This window comes from Ahaetulla prasina, chromosome 4 (genome assembly GCF_028640845.1).
Source record: "Ahaetulla prasina isolate Xishuangbanna chromosome 4, ASM2864084v1, whole genome shotgun sequence".
NCBI classification, from domain to species: domain Eukaryota; kingdom Metazoa; phylum Chordata; class Lepidosauria; order Squamata; family Colubridae; genus Ahaetulla; species Ahaetulla prasina.
Window position 1 is genome coordinate 33,564,222 of NC_080542.1, and position 18,979 is coordinate 33,583,200.

General features: G+C 37.1%; 1 protein-coding gene across 2 annotated transcripts in view; it reads right to left on the bottom strand.

The window, feature by feature from the left end:
* DDX42 (DEAD-box helicase 42) overlaps positions 1–18,979 on the bottom strand; it is a 36,320-nt gene that overhangs the window by 10,581 nt on the left and 6,760 nt on the right. For both annotated transcript variants that reach the window (XM_058180039.1, XM_058180040.1), the window contains 6 exons: positions 16,616–16,765; positions 15,950–16,054; positions 14,788–14,907; positions 13,617–13,793; positions 9,055–9,183; positions 8,210–8,309 (listed from right to left, as the gene is read on the bottom strand). In XM_058180039.1, the coding sequence (XP_058036022.1) occupies positions 8,210–8,309; positions 9,055–9,183; positions 13,617–13,793; positions 14,788–14,907; positions 15,950–16,054; positions 16,616–16,765 (781 nt within the window). The remainder of the gene's footprint in view (positions 1–8,209; positions 8,310–9,054; positions 9,184–13,616; positions 13,794–14,787; positions 14,908–15,949; positions 16,055–16,615; positions 16,766–18,979) is intronic.

Here is an 18,979-nt window from a genome sequence, read left to right on the forward strand (position 1 = left end):
TTCACTAAGACTCTTTGAAAATTGGAATCCCAGTTTGAGAAATTTTTGTTTTTGTTTTTCAAAATGACTTAACAACTTTCAGAAACGCAGCAAATTGCTGCAGCTTTAAATAAAATTGGGGAAAAAATAGCAGGACTATCAGAGCGTATAGATAATTTGACATTTAAACTGACATCTGAAGTGCAAAATTTAAAGCAAGAGATGAATGATAACTTTGCTAAACAAAAAGAGGAAATGATAATGATTAAAGATGAAATGGAGCAGCTGCATGTGCATGAGGCAAAAGTAGATCGGCAAATTGGCAAAATATTTTATAAAATGAGCAGCAAGATAAGAGAATTTGTCTTTTGGAAGAAGAGATGAGGAAATATAATTTTGTTATTAGAGGAATCTCGGAAGAAAGGGAGGATAAATTGAAACAGCGGGTTTTGAAATGGATTAATGATTTGGATACGCAACTTACGTTCACATTAGCAGACCTGGCAAGTGTTTTTAGAATTGGATATAGAAGGCAAAATGGTTCTAACAGGAATGTGCTTGTCAGGTTCGCAAATCTTGGTGATAAGTTGGAAGTTATGGCCAAGTTAAGAGAGCTGGGAGATGCTTTGAAGTTTGAAGGGAAGACTATTCAAGTCTTCCCGGATATATCAAGAGAAGAAAGGGCATGGAGATTTTTTTTAAAACCAATTACAAAAGTTTTGAGAGATAATGGAATTAAATACAATTGGAGGCCACCACAACAATTGAAATTTTTTTATAAAGGAAGGATGCGTACAATCACCCCAGATATAGATGCATTATTATATTTACGGAGCTTGGACTGATTGAGATGGAGGATTTAATGGAGATAAAAGATCAAATGCTTCAGATGGGTGGAACATACGTGGAAACATCAATCTCAGAAGAAGAAAAAGGGGCTATTGGAGGCAAGACTCTAAAGGGTTAAAGAGGAAAGAAATATCACCTGTGTTGGTTGAACAGAAGAAGAGTCGTGAGGATACAGTAGGAGAAGAAGCAGATAAGAGTCTTGGAAAATATGAAGCTGAATGCGGGTCATCGCTATCTTTTTTTGAGTGATGAATTTAAATAGACAGCCCGAAAGAAGTGCCCGGCATTGGCACGTCCCTCTCCCCATTCTCTTTATAGAGGCGAAACCGATGAGGATGTGGGGAAGAAGATTGTTTGTACTTTATTGTTTGTTTGTTTTTGTTTTTTTTTTTTTGCTTATTGTTGTTTATATGGTAGTTTAATGTCGGGTGGTGGGGGCACAGAAAGGAAGATGCGGGATAGGATTAAAAATTTATATTTTAAATGGGAGTTATAAAAATAATGTCATGGAATGTGAAGGGTACAGGAATCAGATTAAAAGAAGAAGATTGGAGTTTAAGATTAAAAGGATTTACCAGACATTTTATTTTTACAAGAAACCCATCAGAAATCTGAAGATTCAAATAGAATGTATATAAAAGGTATGCAAATATATGAAAAGCATTTGGAACTTCAAAAGCTAGAGGAGTTGCAACACTGATATCAGATAGGGTGTACTTTGAAAACATAAGGTAATTTTGGATGAAGATGGAAGATATGTAATAATTGTTGGAAATCTTAATGAGGAAAAAGTGACACTTGTTAATTTATATTTACGAATGAAAAACAAAGAGAATTTCTTGAAAAATAACAAAATTTTGGAGAATGAAAGTGTAGGAAAGTAATTGTGGCTGGGGATTTTAATTTAATCAGAGATAAAATAGACAGTACTAATCCCACCCGCTGTGGAGGAGCAAATAAAATGGGGATTTTAAATATGTGGATGCTTCGAAATGGCGTGGTTGATGTGTGGAGAGAGGTTAAAGGAATTGAGAGAGTATACACTTTTTTCTCTAAGATATACAATACATATTCTAGAATTGATTATATTTTTCTTTCTAAAGATTTGTTGAACAATGTGGATAAGGTAGATGTGGGAATTTTTAAAGATTCTGATCATGCAGAAGTTATGGTGGACTTAGATTTTAATTTTGAGAAAAAAAGAAGCTATTGGAGATATGACGAGAAATTGTATAAAAATGAAAAGGATAAAAAATGGATACTTAAAAAATTGGAGGAAAGTTGGAGATTAAATGATAACGGGGAGGTTAAATTTGAAATTGTTTGGGATGCGATGAAAGCGGTGTTTAGAGGGGAGAGTATTAAATTATCAAGTAGGAAATATAAAAATTATAAAATTAAAATGGAAAGAGATAAAATCAGATTAAAGAATTGGAAAATCAATTTTGCTTACTAAAGAAAAAAATTCTTCAGGAGCTTAATATGTTAAGAAATAAAATGATAGAAGAAGATACAGAGTTAGTAAAAGAAATTTGAGATTTTTAAATAGGAATTTTTGAATTTAGTAATAGAAATTCTAAATTATTGGCAAAGATGGCGAAAGATAAAAGAGAGAAGAGAGAAATTGGAGTTTTGATAGATGATAGAGGTATAAGATGTTATAAAAAATTAGAGAAATGTGAAGTGGTTAGAAACTTTTTTCAGAATCTATATTCAAAGAAACCAATTAATCGGGGAAAATTGCAAAGCTATTTAGAAAAGTATGTGGTGAAAATTGATCAAACATATAAGGAATTGATGGAAGAAGATATAACACAAGATGAGATTAATGGAATAATACAAAAATTAAAATTAGGGAAAGCTCCAGGTGAGGATGGATTACCTGTTGAGTTTTATAAAGAATTTAAAGAATTAATAATACCAAGACTGCAAAAATTATTCAATGGAATATTACATGGTGGGAAGTACCTTCGTCATGGAATAGAACGGTGATATCCTAATTCCTAAACCAGATAAAGATTTAGAAAGGATTGAGTCCTATCGGCCCATTTCTTTAATTAATCAGGATGCAAAGATATTTACTGCTATTATAAGTAATAGATTAAATAGATTTATAGATAGATATATAAGTTATAATCAAGTAGGTTTTGTGAAGGGTAGATACATGAGTGATATTGTTAGAAGAGTATTAAATATTATAGATGTAGCTGAATATAATGGTGATAAAATTGGTATAGTATCATTGGATATTTTTAAAGCTTTTGATTCTGTACAATGGGAAACTATTAAAGTAATTGTGGAGGCTTTAGGCTTTGGTAATAAGTTTATACATGTTATTTCAAAATTGTACCAAAAGAGCAGTGCAAGAGTGAAGGTGAATGGAATATTAACTGAAGAGATAAAATTAGAAGCTGGTACGAGACAAGGATGTCCCTGTCCCCAACATTATTTTTATTGGCTATGGAAATATTGACAAAATGATAGAAAAGATGAAGAATTAGAAGGATATAAGGGTATAAGATAAATTTGTATGGATGATACTTTAATTATTTTGAAAAATGTAGAAAGATCTGAAAAGATATATAAGCATTTGATAGAATTTGAGGAAATGACAGGATTGAAAGTAAATTGGTCAAAGTCAGAATTATTGATGGATAGTAATGGTAATGAGTCTGAGAATATGCAAGAGCAATTTGGGATAAGGATTAAAAACACATTGAAATATTTGGGTATAGTGCTTTCACTTAAGGTTAAAGAATTGAAAAAACTTAATTATGATGTGGTGATTAACGAAATTGAGAAGAAGATAGATAAATATAAAATTTTAAAGTTGTCTTGGTTTGGTAGAATTGCAATGTGTAAGATGATGTTGCTGCCCAAGTTCAACTTTTTATTCGAGATGCTACCACTAAATTTGACAGAGAAAGATATTGAAGGATATCAGAAAAAACTGGATAAATTTTGTAACGGTGGCAAAAGACCTAGATTAGTGAAGAAAATGTGGTATCAAAATCAAAAGGAAGGTGGATTAGGAATCCCCAAATTATTTAATTATTACTGTGCGTATGGTATCCGGATAGTGGTAAAAATATTAAAAGGTGAAGATAACTATTGGAGAGACTTAGAGTTAAGGATAGAGAAATTTGGATCAAGGTGGTTTTTAGATAAAGCAAATTTAAAATGTGTAAGTAGAAGTTATTGGTTAAAGGGATTAAGTAAAATGTGGAATAAATTTGTTAAAATTTTAATTCCGGATATAATCTTTTTGGGGGAGACAATTGGAATTTGGCCGATTAAAAATAATATAAAACGTAATGAAGTGATTAAAGAGGAAAATATAGAAATTATTAGAGATTGGATAAAAGTTATGGAAAATGAAAGGAGGAATAAAGAAATTATTGAAAAATTAGGGTTAAGTTGGTTTGAAAAAATACAGATAGAAAAATGGACAAAAAAACTAAGGGAAAATTATTCGATAAATAGATGTGAAACTGAATTTGAATATTTAGTATCTCGGATTATGAAAGATGAAATTGGGCTAAAGGGACTCGTTAGTAGGGTTTATAAGATTATAAATTCTGATGAAAAATTACAAAGAGTGATGAGGACAAATTGGGAAAAAGATCTTAATATTGAAATACCAGAGTCAGATTGGAATGTGAATTGGAAGAGTAGAATTATGAGAACTTTATCTATAAGGATTAAAGAGCACAATTATAAAGTTGTTTGGAAATGGTATTTGACTCCAGTAAGATTGTCACAAATGGATAAAAAAATTAGTAAAAAATGTTGGAGATGTGAGATGGAATTGGGGACTTATGAACATATGTGGTATAATTGTGATAAGGTTAAAAAGTTTTGGCAACAATTGGAGAAAATGATATTTGAAATGATGGGGAAAGTAATAACATTGAGAGTGGAAACTATATTATTGTTGGTAATTAAGGAAATAGAATTAACAAAATATGAAAAAGAATTGATTAGAATTATGATTATAATAGGTAGAATTATAATAGCTAGATATTGGAAACTAGATGTGATTTTTAGAATAGAAGAGTGGAATTCTGAAATGTGGAAATTAGCTTTAAATGATAAAATGACATGTGATATTAAAATTAGAAGTGGTGTGTATAAAGAAGATATTTTTTGGAAGACTTGGAAACCATTTGTGGACTTTGCGCTTGGAACATTGGACGCTTCAGTACCTGTACCTCGAGAACGTGGATTTTGGCAATCATGAGGATATATCCGAAGACCCAAATCTTCCTTTTATGTATAGCACAAGGGTGTAATAATGTATTTTCTTTTTGTTTGTTTGTTGCAAAAAAAGTAATAAAAAAAAAAAATTAGAAAGATACACCTGGCTAAGCCTCCCATATACTAAATCCAGTGAAACTTAAAATAATTCAATATAAACTATAACTGCATTGCAGTTCCTTTCAGTTGAGCTAATAGCAAATAGAAATATATTGTTTAATTAGCTTGTTTATTTAATTGACAGTGCCTAGTTTGGACTTAAAATTATATGCTATTTTATTTCTTTTCTTGAACACAAAAAAGAGAAAGGGAATATCCAAGATTACTTCTGCTAATGCAGGTAGTGCTAAAATCATGGCTTCATTATACTGTACATAGAAGCATGATTGTTAGGCTCATTTTGAAGCAATCTTGATATGCAAGATTTTTAAAAATTCTGAGAAAAGGAAAAATGGAAATTGTCTTTCCTTCAAAGTCACATAAAAGTTTTGAAGGATCCTTTATTGAAGATTGGGAAATAAAATAAATATTTAAATAAATTATTGATGCCAGCTATTAATTTAGTAAAAAAAAAAAATCAGTCCATTTTAGCTTTCACATAACCGTTTTGTCTACTTATAGTATATACAAGCTGTTCTAGTCTTTGCCTAGTCTTAATACAGACAAATAATGGTGAGGACAACTTCTCCAGAAGAGACCTAGTTTCCTATGACACTTTTGCATGCTTCCTACCTGCATGACATGGCTATAGAGCCAGCTGTTCCATGCCACCTTCAAAGCTACTGCCATCAAGAAAAGAATGGAAGATAAACAATTCTCTTTTTTTCTAGTGATAACATTCTTAACTTAATAGAAAGGAATTTTTAAATTTCTGTCAGAAGCTTCCATAAATTTCTAAAGGAGGAAAGCTTCCATGCCTGTCAGAGATCACTAAAATCTATCTTCATAAATATACTTTTATTATATCCTCTGTCATGCAAAGACAGTACCAGGGGTGGGTTCTATTTTTTTTTTAACTACTGGTTTGGTGGGCGTGGCTTATTTGGTGGGCATGGCTTGGTGGGCATGTGACTGGGTGGGTGTGGCCAACTTGATGTCACTCAGGTCAAAGGTTAAGGTTAGGGTGCCTGGCCTCTCCTCGCCTTAAAGGTCTCAACGAGATACAATTTCCAGGTCTATTTATTTACTACTACTTATCAGTCAAAATATACTATTTAATCCTCTGTATATATGCCATATGTGTACATACATATTACATAGTATAGTGTGAATAGGCACACAAAAAAATACATTATCTGTATATATACTGTATACATACACCCACACATACCTCTTCTAAAACTATACACATTCAACCTCACTACATTTGGAAAAACACACCCATAGTGCACTTTCTGCCACACATTTAACTATAACTTCTGTACATTTAGAACATTACTTACACCTTCAGATGTTCTTCCCTAACTTGCACATGACTGTTAGAGCCAAGAGATATCATGGACTGAGTAAAATGTGGTGAAACTCATTTAACAACGCTCTTGCATAGCAACCAAACCTTTGGACTCAATTCTGATCATAAGTCAAGGACTATTTCTGCCTTCCTCTGCATGGCAGCCTTGTCCTAGTAAACTCCTTCTGCTTTCTGGCAATATTCCTCTCTGTTAGAGGCACCAAAATAATCCAGATGATGTAAGGTTTCCTGCTGGAGCAGGGGGTTGGACTAGATGGCCTCTAAGGTCCCTTCCAGCTCTAGATTGCTGTCCTGTTTCAAAATGTCTTCTGAAGCCACGTCTAGTGCCAGGGTTTGTGGTCCTTCCTTCCTCTTCTCTCTCTCTCTCCTTCCTTCCTCTTTCTTTCTTTCTCTTTCTTTCTTTCTCTTCTTTCTCTCTCTCTCTCTCTTTCTTTCTTTCTTTCTCTCTCTCTCCCTTCATTTCTTTTCTTTCTTTCTTTCTTTTTCTTTGTTTCTCTATCTTTTCTCTCTCTCTCCTTTCCTTCTTTGTCTCTTTATCTCTTTTTCTATTTCTATTTCTCTCCCTCCCTCCCTCCCCTTCCTCCTGAAATGCCAGCAAAACCCACCCCTTTGCTCCTAAAGTGGTCTATGTCAGGGGTCTACAACAGGGGTGAGATGTAAAATTTGTTACTAACAGTTCTGTGGGCGTGGCATGGTGGTGGTGGGGTTAATGTGACTGGGTGGGCGCGGCCAATTTTTTTTTTTTTACTTTTAAAAGCATTTTTTCTACAACCTCTTTGGCTGAAGAGAATGTAAAAAAAATGCCTTTAAAGGGTTCTGGCGATCCCTGCTGGGTTGCCTGGTCGCCGGAACTCTTTAAAAGCACTTTTTTCCCCCCAGCCTCTTCAGCCAAAGAGGCTGTAGAAAAAAATGCTTTTAAAGGGTTCAAACGATCCCAGCTGAGCTGTGCGATTATCAGAGGCTTTTTTTTTTACTTTCAAAAGCATTTTTTCGGCCGAAGAAAAAATGCCTTTAAAAATAATAAAAAAAAAACCTCTGATGATTGTGCGGCTCAGTTGGACATGCAGAAGATCTACACAGTGTAAGTGGGTGGAGGGGGTGGAGGGGTGAGCGAGTCTGGCAGCTGGGGTGAGTGAGTGTAACCGGTTTGGGGGCATGGGAAGCCAGCAATTACTAAAGGTTCTCCGAACTAGCCGAAATTACCGCTACCAGTCCTCCTGAACCGGTGCGAACTGGAAGCAACCCACCACTGGACACTACTGAGAAATACTCTCAATTAACCATAGAGATTATGATAGAACATATAACGTAGCTTGATATTAGTATTCACATTCATAAAATGTATGTTTTGTTCTTTATTTCTCATATTTGTGTGGTATTCTTCATCGTTTTCTCTATGCTTATTGAATTCCCACATGCAAAAAACCCTTCACTTTGCACCAATTATTTCACCTATTACATAAGTATCTATTTTTTTTTGTAAAACTGAAGCTGGTTAGCTAGCCTATTAGAGAAATAATTAAACAAAGAATTGGTCTTTACAATAATTTTGCAAGTGGTTATCACACAAAACACTTTTAGAGGACAACAGGTAACAACAACAAGGGCACTGTTTATTAACTATGCTTATAAGCACTATTACTGATTACGTACCAAAACCCATATCAAACATCCTGTCAGCCTCATCAAACACAAGGTAAGTCACTCTCTGAAGGTTTGTGGCTTTCTTCTTTACATGATCAATCAAACGGCCCTGTGCGGAAACATTTAACATATACTTTAAGCCTGAAAGCAAAATGTGATGTGATTCAAATTACGGAAATATTTGAAATAGGCATCACTGTTCCAAGCCTCCCTATCCCTTATTGTTTGGAAGTCTCCAAGTCTCTGTAGTCCTGTCCCTTTTCGTTTGGAATTTTTCTGAATCCTGCTAGTGCAGTGATGGCTAACCTTTTTGCCATTGCTTGCCAAAAGCGGGGGAAGCACGGAGGAGTCGCACGCGCACGTGCCCACACCCATAATTCAATGCGCCCTGCCCACCCACACATGTGCACATGACTCCCCCCGCGTGACCCTCATTTTGGCACGCAAAGGCCCAGTGAGCCCGGTAGGTCCGTTTTTCGCCCTCCCTAGGCTCCAGAGCCTTTCTAGGAGCCTGAGGAGGGCGAAAACAGCATTCCCCACCCCTCTGGAGGCCCTCCAGAGGCTGGAAACAACCTGTTTCCCGACTTCTGGTGGGTCCGCAAGGCCCAAATATCAGCCGGCTGGCGTGCACATGTGCACCGGAGCTGAGCTAGGGCAATCCTCGCGTGCCCACCGATATGGCTCCACGTGCCACCTGTGGCACCCGTGCCATAGGTTCGCCATCATGGTGCTAGTGAGTTGGGATTAAGCAAATCAGAAATCAAACAATTTCAGAAAATTATTTGTTCAAAGGAAGAAAAAGTAAGAATATTTTGTTCTTCCCTGCAACACAACCATACTAGTGAAATACTCACCGGAGTACAGACAACAATTTCTGCCCCTTCCTGAAGTGCCTTGGCCTGTTCCCACATGCTTCCTCCACCATATACAGCTACAGATCGCAGATTATAGGCTTTTCCAAAACGCTTGCATTCAGCATGGATCTAAAACCATATAGGTTCACATTATGTTAAGAATGAAGTAATGAAAAACTGAGAAAAAAGTTCTAATTATTTTTTTAAATTGACTTTAAAAACTCTTCCTATTTGTTTGCACAGTGGTAGGCATTTGTTTGGTAGAAAGGGCTCTTTTTAACATTTTTGTGGCGTCAAAGTACATGGAGCTATAAATATGAAATGTAGCTTTGGCACTTCCTTATTTAATTATTATCTATTTTATGAATAAAGCTTTCATTTGGTTCCCACCTAAAATGATGCAAAACTTTGCATCCAATTTTCAGCACAGACTATTTCAAGGACAGTTAAGTTACATGATGCATTAGATCTATATACTCTCCACATGAGAGTTAATTATTTAGAAAATGTGCATGTCTGTCTATATTAAGTAAACAACTCTGGAGAGCTGAACAAAATTAATATATAACAAAATAGAAAATACAATGAAAAGCAAACACAATAAATACAAGAGCCAAGACATCTCAAAAAATATTCATAACCCCAAGTGGGCATGTAGCATCATTACAACTTTCCCTAACACCTGAAAGAAAAGACAGATTTTTCTGAAGGGCCAACAGATTTGACGCCATCTGGATCATAGGAGACTGTTCCACAGTACATACTGTTTACATCTGGATCATAGATGTCATAGGGGAAGACTTTTGCAACAGACTAAGTACATTCCAAGATTCTAGTTTTACTGAGATGACTGAAAACTTGCCTAACCAGTCAGATCCTGTGGTTTGATAGAATCCAGACTCTATTCTATGGAACCTCATCCCTCAAGAGATAAAAATGGCTTCGTTTTGACACTCTTTTTCAAGGCCCTGGAGACATGGTTTTGCCAATGGGTATAGGAATCTCAGAGTGATATGAAGCCTTTCAAGTGGCTAATCTGATTATTTTGTGTGTGTGTGTGTGTTTACAGGTTATCCTCAATTTACGACCACAATTGAGCACAAAATTTCTGTTGTTAAATGAAACATTTAAGTGAGCTTTGCCCCATTTTATGACTTTCTTGCCACAGTTCTTAAGTGAATCACTCCAGTTAATAAGTTACAATTGTTAAGTGAAACTGATTTCCCCATTGACTTTGTCAAAATATCAAATTGTGATATCATGACTCCTGGGTACTCCAACCATAATTAAATATGAGTCAATTGCCAAGTATCTGAATTTTGATCCTGTGACCATGGGAATTCACATTTATTGTCATAAGTGTGAAAAAAAATTGTCACTTTTTTCAGTAATATTGCAACTTTGTCACTAAATGAAGTAATGTAAGTTGAGGACCACCTGTATTGGCTTTTATAATGGGATTTTATTTTTGTAAGCTGCACAAAATCACTAAGAGTGAGTTGGGGGGGGCAGATAAATTTTCTTAATAAATAAAGACACATGCTGTAAAGATGACAACCAGAACTTTCTTAATGCTCTTTAAAGATGGCCCATTTTTGAGCATGCTGCAGTATCCCAAGCTGAAAGTGGCTAAGGAGTAAGTGACCATGAGGAATGCTGGCCAGGTGATGCATCTGGCTCACAAGATGAATTATGCAAAGGCCCTTGAGCAGGAACAGTGAATTTATGAAGACCCCCTCCCCCCAGATTGTGTACCAATTCACTCTGTGAGAATGCTATCCCATACAAAGTTATGGGTGAAACAATTCCAGAATCACTTGGGAGAAGGAAGGCAAAACCCTAGAGATCTCAATTTTGTAAAGCATTGATTTGCCAGCTGCTTATCTCCAGTTAGACTCTCACAGCCTGTAGGCATTGGGAAAGCATCTTAATAGTATCATATACAGTGTGGATAAACATTTTTCTTCAGTAACTTAATTTTTCTCTGGTACTTCTATTCCCATCCACCTAGCACCAACTGTTCATACCTGAATTATTTATTTATTTATTTATTTATTTATTTTATTCAATTTTTATACCGCCCTTCTCCCGAAGGACTCAGGGCGGTGTACAGCCAAGTAAAAAATCACAATATCAATATTAAAAGAAATTAAAACAAGCATATTATAAAATGGCCAGATTTAAAACGAATTAAAATATTAAAATATAAATAACCCAATAAAATTTTAACCCAATAAAATTTTAAGCCAGTCCCGCTTGAATAAATAAGTGCGTTTTCAGCTCACGGCGAAAGGTCCGAAGATCAGGTACTTGACGTAAACCAGGGGGAAGCTCATTCCAGAGCGTGGGAGCTCCCACAGAGAAGGCCCTGCCCCTGGGGGCCGCCAGCCGACATTGTTTGGCGGACGGCACTCTGAGAAGGCCCTCTCTGTGAGAGCATACGGGTCGGTGGGAGGCGAACGGTAACAGCAGACGGTCTCGTAAGTACCCGGGTCCTAAGCCATGGAGCGCTTTAAAGGTGGTGACCAAAATCTTAAAGCGCACCCGGAAGACCACAGGAAGCCAGTGCAGACTGCGCAGGAGTGGTGTTACATGGGAGCAACGAGTTGCTCCCACTATTACCCGCGCAGCTGCATTCTGGACTAACTGCAGCCTCCGGGTGCACTTCAAGGGCAGCCCCATGTAGAGAGCATTGCAATAATCCAGGCGGGAAGTTACGAGGGCATGAGTGACCGTGCATAAGGCATCCCGGTCAAGGAAGGGGCGCAACTGGCGCACCAAGTGAACAAGGTGGAAGGCCCTCTTGGAGGCGGCCGCCAAATGATCGTCAACGACAGCCGCCCATCAAGAGGACACCCAAGTTGCGCACCCTCTCCGTTGGGGCCAATAACCGCCCCACAGCCAGCTGCAGCTGCAGCTGACTGAACCGGGGTGCCGGCATCCACAGCCACTCCGTCTTGGAGGGATTGAGCTTGAGTCTGTTTCTCCCCATCCAGACCCGTACGGCTTCCAAACACCGGGACAGCACTTCGACAGCTTCGTTGGGGTGGTCCGGGGTGGAAAAGTACAGCTGCGTATCGTCAGCGTACAGATGATAACTCACCCCAAAACCACTGATGACCTCGCCCAGCGGCTTCATGTAGATGTTGAACAGGAGGGGCGATAGAATCGACCCCTGAGGCACCCCACAAGTGAGGCGCCTCGCGGTCGACCTCTGCCCCCCTGTCAACACCGTCTGCGACCGGTCGGAGAGATAGGAAGAGAACCACCGATAAACGGTGCCTCCCACTCCCAATCCCTCCAACCGGCGCAGCAGGATACCATGATCGATGGTATCGAAAGCCGCTGAGAGATCTAGTAGGACCAAGGCAGAGGAACACCCCTGTCCCTGGCCCTCCAGAGGTCATCCACCAACGCGACCAAAGCTGTCTCCGTGCTGTGACCGGACCGGAAGCCGGACTGGAACGGGTCTAGATAGACGGCTTCATCCAGGTACTGGGGATGAAGCCGTCACAAAGCGAAGGTTGGAGACTGGACGATAGTTACCCAAAATAGCTGGGTCCAGGGAAGGCTTCTTGAGGAGGGGTCTCACCACCGCCTCTTTCAAGGCTGCTTTATACAGGCTGCTTTCTATAGTCTCTTGTTCTGTTTCGTCTTTTCATTTTTCCCATTGCACAGAAAGCAGAATTTTATTTTTTGATTAAATATTCAGGACAAAACTCCATGATTATGCCACAGCATCCAATTGGAAAAGTATTGTAAATGAATTTAGGAACACATTCTCGCAGATACTAATATCATTTTTGTAATTACTCTTTCAAAAGTAATAGAAAAAGCAGGTAGTATTGTGACGTTCATACATGAAGAATTATATGCACAGCTATATCTTATCAATTTTTTATCAATCTTTATCAATCACACCAGTACAATAAGCTAGAAAACCACACTCAGAAACCAAACTCAGAAAAGTTCTTTGCATTTGCAGTACAAATTTGTTTCTCTAGAAATTTTGTAATTTTTAGAAGCAGCTTATTGTATTAATAAATGAGCTGGCTTTTTCATAAAAGTAATTTTTCTCTGCTTAATTATCACAATCTCATACTGAATAGGATTTTTAAATAAATAAACTAGTAGGAAAAGCTAAGAAGTGGAGGCTACAAACTATAATCTTAAGAGCTTTCAAAATTATTTTTGTTGTATTACTTTTTCAGACAATGCAACTTCCTATATTTCTAAATACCAATGATCAAAAGAAAGATGTACTTCAATTTTTGCAGGGCTTTGCAATAATAAATTGAATTGTTACTAATGAATAGTAAATTAACATATTAAAACCACTAAATGATTTTTCTGAGTTGGTAGTTTTGATCAAAATGAATAACTAAGACAGGATTGTTGCTAGAGGTAGCAATAGATATCTGATTATAACTCCTTCAGCATAATCTTCAAAGGTAAAATGAATACTATCTACTGTAATTTTAGAAAATTACAATATATTATTCTCCCTTCCATAAATATTTGTTTTCCCACATTTGTTCCCATAAAGGTTCACATTTACTTACCTGTTGGCACAATTCTCTAGTGGGACACACAATTACTGCAATGGGACCATCACCTGGCTCCAGCTCTTTCTGATCCATAATGTGGATTAACATGGGCCAAATGAACGCTGCAGTTTTTCCACTGCCGGTTTTTGCAATGCCAATCATGTCTCTACCACTGAGTGCCACTGGAATACCCTACAAAGAAAGAGGAACAACACTTTTATTTAAAACTGAACAATACTTCAAAATACAGCAGACACTTCAGAACTTAATAAATTAGTTTGAAAAGATGTCTACTGAAACAAGGATGAGGGAATTTCATGCCTTCAGATTTCGCTGAACTATAACTTGAACTGCAGACTATATAGTCAATAAGGGATAGGAGAAACCACGTCAGCAATAAATGGATGGTTACAGGTTCCTTATTATTTCATCACGGAAAACCACATTTAAGCATAATATACCCAACCACACTGTACACTGCCTGAGATGTTTCTGGTACTCAAGCCTGGTCTAGAAACCAGGAAACTGAATTCTAATCCTGCCTGAGGCATGAAAGCCAGATGGATGACTTTGGGCCAGTCCTCACCTCAGTGCTATCCCACCTTACAAGGCTATTGTTGTGAGGAAAACAGGAAGAAAGAATATATATTTGCCATCTTATAAAAATAAAGGAGGATAAAAGTCTAATCAATCAATCAAAAGAAATTTGAATATACAGGAAATTATAGTCCTGTATCAAATTCTAAGTTGTACCATGTATTTAACAAAATAAATTATCTTCTAGTTATGTTCTGCAGATTTGTGAGCTCTAGAGAAATCAGACAGACTAGCTAACTTTTTAAACTGTTCTAAATCAGAGGTCCCCACCCCTGACATGGTACCAGTCTGCAATCTGTTGGGAATGGGGCCATACAAGAGGTGGGTGAGTGTGTAAAGCTCCATTTGCACAGGATTTGGTTGCATGCAAATCCCCCTGCTGCCACTCCCCAGAAGGGTTGGGACCACTGTTCTAAATGATTTCTAATTTTGTAGGAATGTTTATTTTTGTAGGAAACCATTATTTTTTATTTTAAAGAGGAAGATTGGTTTTCAGGGTCTATATCTCCAAGTCCGTTACATTTGGTAACTAAGTTAGAACTGATGTCTCTCCCTACTCTCTCAAAAACTATGAAAAAATGATACTCACCTGACACTGGATAGGAGTGGGCTGCGTGTATTCTGATTTTCTGATTTGGTGCATAAGTTGCTCATCAAAACCAAAATGAGCAAAACTACTTCCTGGCCTTGGAGGAGCAGCACCAGAAACCTAGGAAAAAGAGGAGTTAATTAGACATGCCAAAGTTTAAATGCTTATATTATTCATTTAAGAAAATTGTTTAATATATCTGTTGGTGTGGAGCAGAAATGGGCTACTTACTTACCCAAGTTGGGGGTTATTGGAAGGGATAGGGTGAAACAGTTTGAACAACTTGTTCCCCAACACATAATTCTGAAGAGGGTTTCCAGTATTTGCTGATGTTACTGGAAGGGGCAAGATTAAATTTTTTACACTTTTTTTTCCTGGGACTCTGGGAGAAAAACTGTTCTCTTTCCCATCTTAAATTTCCTAATCACATTTCAAATGAGCTAAAAATTGCATTATTAATTTCATCCATTTTGTTTCTGAATTTCAGGAGCATCATTTGGGGATGCTTTAACAATATGTATGAGAGTGGCTTGCTTCAGAGGCTTCCTGCTCCAATATGATTCTTGGTCTTGGAGAAAAAAAGAGGATCAATATTGTATCATTGACATCGTTTCCAAATATTGATGATATCACCAGGACACTAAGGGAGGGATGCTGTGGGTCACATGTGATTTATAAAATGTTATACAGGAAGGAAATCAGTTATCCTCAAACCCCTATGTCTTTCACTTGATACACCATAAGAAAAAGTAAACAGCTAGAAGAGTTAAAAAAAACTCACTAAAAATGGACCAGAAACTGAGAAGCCCAGGAAACATTTCAGAGAGTCTGAGAAGCCCAGGAAACATTTCAGAGAGTTTCCAACTCTAATACAAAAAATAGTGCTACATGAGCTAAAAAAGTACTGAACAGGAAATAAGTGACAAATTGTCAAAATCAAAACATTTACTTATCAGTTCTCCAGAGCCCCAAAATTTTCTTTTTTTAAAATATTATGTCTCTCATTTCTTTCATGTCATATTTTTTATCCAAACCCTTTCCTTTTGGAAAGCATTCTCTGGTCTGCTGCAATATTGCTGTAAGATCCAGCATCTGTTAAGCACACAATAAAATGTATGAACAAGAAAAGAGCCCACAAACAAGGATTCTTGTTTTCACCTACCCGGAGATTTAACTTATGGCGCAACTCTACTACTTGTTGTGGAGTGAGACTGGTGATTTCTTCATGCTCGTCATAGAAGTTTTTCTCAAATGGCGGGTATTCAATCTGCAAGCCAATTAGTCTTTATTAGTGCGGAATGCCACCCGAACAGGTAAAAGCTAACCATTGCTAGCTGCTGTGATATTATGATCTTTCAATCACCAGAGAATGCTAGCAGAACATTTAAAACATAGGAACATCAAAGTGACAGTCAAGGTAAGGAAACCAAGAAATGCAACAAATCTTTTGTCAAAATAAAACCCTTTACCTAACCATTTCAGCTATTATCTAATCTTTCAGAAACACTTTGGTACAATATAAAAGAAACTGAACGCATATACTAATGGTTCCCAATCCCCTGATCATGGACCAGTACTGGTCCGTGACCTGTTAAGAAACAGGCTGCACAATTGGAGATGAGTGGCAGGCAAACGAGCGACTAAAACCATACCCACCACCCACCGACAGAAAAATTGTCTTCCATGAAAATGGTTCCTGGTACCAAAAAGGTTGGGGGCTGCTGCATTAGTGGGTGTGTTTTCTTCCTAGTTTGCTTTCTTAAATATTATTGACTTAAAATTTAGCTTAACAGTGATACACTTTTATGAAAAGAATAAATTTCATCACCTCTGAATGATCAATAGGTGGCAGAGGATCAATAATTTTTTTAGATGGTGCTATTGGATTGCCATCACTATCATACTCCAAGTTATCTTCTTCCTCTTCTGGAACCACACCAGCAGTGGGGTTTTCAGCCATGTAACGGAAATAAGCTTCCTGCAGTAAAACAGAAAAGTGTGACTGCATACAGATGAGAAGGAAGAAATGCAGTTTACTGCTAACCACATTAAGGTAATAGTTTACTTCAATGTGTGCAAGAGCAGTAAGAGTCTATTTGAATTGCATTTTCAGCACAGAAATTATCTAATGAAACTACAATGACTGACAAATATGAACAATATTTTTATAATGTACAGAATCCAGAAGAACCTAGTAGATCTCTACAAAAATTCAGCTAAAACCACAAAGGACATTGTTCCAAATGACTTTAATATGTGTTTTCTTAAGAACATACTTATGCATTATACTAATCACATTCCAAACTCTTTTCTGGATCTCTGATGCATGTGAGAGGATTGACTGCGATTATAGGTAGTCCTCACTTAACAATGGAAGTTTGGGCTGGCAACAGTCCCAGTTGTTGTCACTATGTAAATCTTGTGCAGTTGAAGCAGTCTCATAACCACTAATTGTGACGTCCTGCTGGCTTCCCTACTGACTTTACTTGGCAGAAAATGGCAGTAAAAATTGCAAATGGTGATATGTGACCCTGTGACATTGTGATTGCAAGCCAATTGCCAAACACTCCAACTGCATGACTATGGGGATGTTAAACCATCTGCAATTATGAGGACCCATGGTAACAAGTACATGAATTATGGGACAAGATAAATTTCCGAAAGACTTTCTTTGGAATCTATTCATAATTTCAATTTTAAAGATAAAATAAAAAGGAATTAAGTAAGATCTTCTCTTCTTTCAAAAGGAAATATTAATTTACACTGAACCATATATTTATATTCTTAAAAAACCTGAATTAAGTTTTTCATATGTACATTTAACTGACTGCTTTAACTATTTCTAGAACTGTATCAATGCTCCAGTGTTATTTCCTGTCTTTAAACAACTGGGAGAGATAAACATAAGTATTCTCTACATATTGTAAGTACCTTATTAGATTCACTGTCATAAATGAACTAAATAAGAAGAGATGGGAGGACATTATGACACATCTCTATTTATAAATTAAATTTTTGTTTGTAGAAGATTTATTTCTGCATTCTAAACATGTGTAAGCTATATCAACTCAGTGATATACAGGCAGTTATTACACATCCTTGATGTTTAATCATCAAAGTTACAAAAGATCAAAAAAGCTACTTTTGATCTGTCTTCAAGTAAGACAGAAGACCTTGATCTGTCTTCAAGGTTACCACTGCTGCGCCCATCATATTGCATTTTGGGAGCTTGGCAACAAACAATTGCAGCATTCTGCAGTCTGTGATGACAATTTGCAACATTTTTAATGCTGTATTTGCTTAACCATGTGGTTAATGACCACGGGTAACCAGCTTTACAATCATTGTAAAAACAACTGTAAAGCAAGTCTGGTCCTGTAGTGCTTCAACTACAGATTGAGTTTGCACTTTGGTAATGGTAATCACGTTGCGAGTCCCTTGGACTGCAAGGTGACCAAACTGGTCAGTCCTAGAAGAGATCAATCCTGACTGCTCTTTAGAAGGCCAGATCCTGAAGATGAAACTGAAATACTTTGGCCACCTAATGAGAAGGAAGGACTCACTGGAGAAGAGCCTAGTGCTGGGAAAGATTGAGGGCAAAAGAAGAACGCGACAATAAAGAACGAGTTGGCTAGATGGAGTCACTGAAGCAGTAGGCATGAGCTTAAATGGACTCCAGAGGATGGTAGAGGACAGGAAAGCCTGGAGGAATGTTGTCCATGGGGTCGTGATGGGTTGGACACAACTTCGCAACTAACAACAAAATGGAATGGTCTTCCTTTGTCACTCAAACATGCTAGAATTGTGTTTTCTAAGGGTCTCTGCTAAACATTTTTTTTCTTAATCTCAAACTGTGCCTTAGACTTGCTGTCATAACTTACTTTTAAAGTATCCATAATGAATTGAGTATGCTCCTGACTGAAAATACCTCCTACAGACAGGTCATGAGTGGGCTTCACTGGAATGGATAATTACACTATACTTGCCATTGTGATATGGTGATGCTTGTCCACTCATTACAGAAGCAACAAGATAAAGGAAGTACTGTACAAATGTAGAAAGTAGATACTTTGGGTATCAAAGACATACTAACTTGTTACCAGCACACATGAAGCTCCTCTGTAATATGCTAACAAGTTGCAGTACAGTCTAAAAATATTAGATGTTCTAGTGTGAAAATTAAAAGAATCAC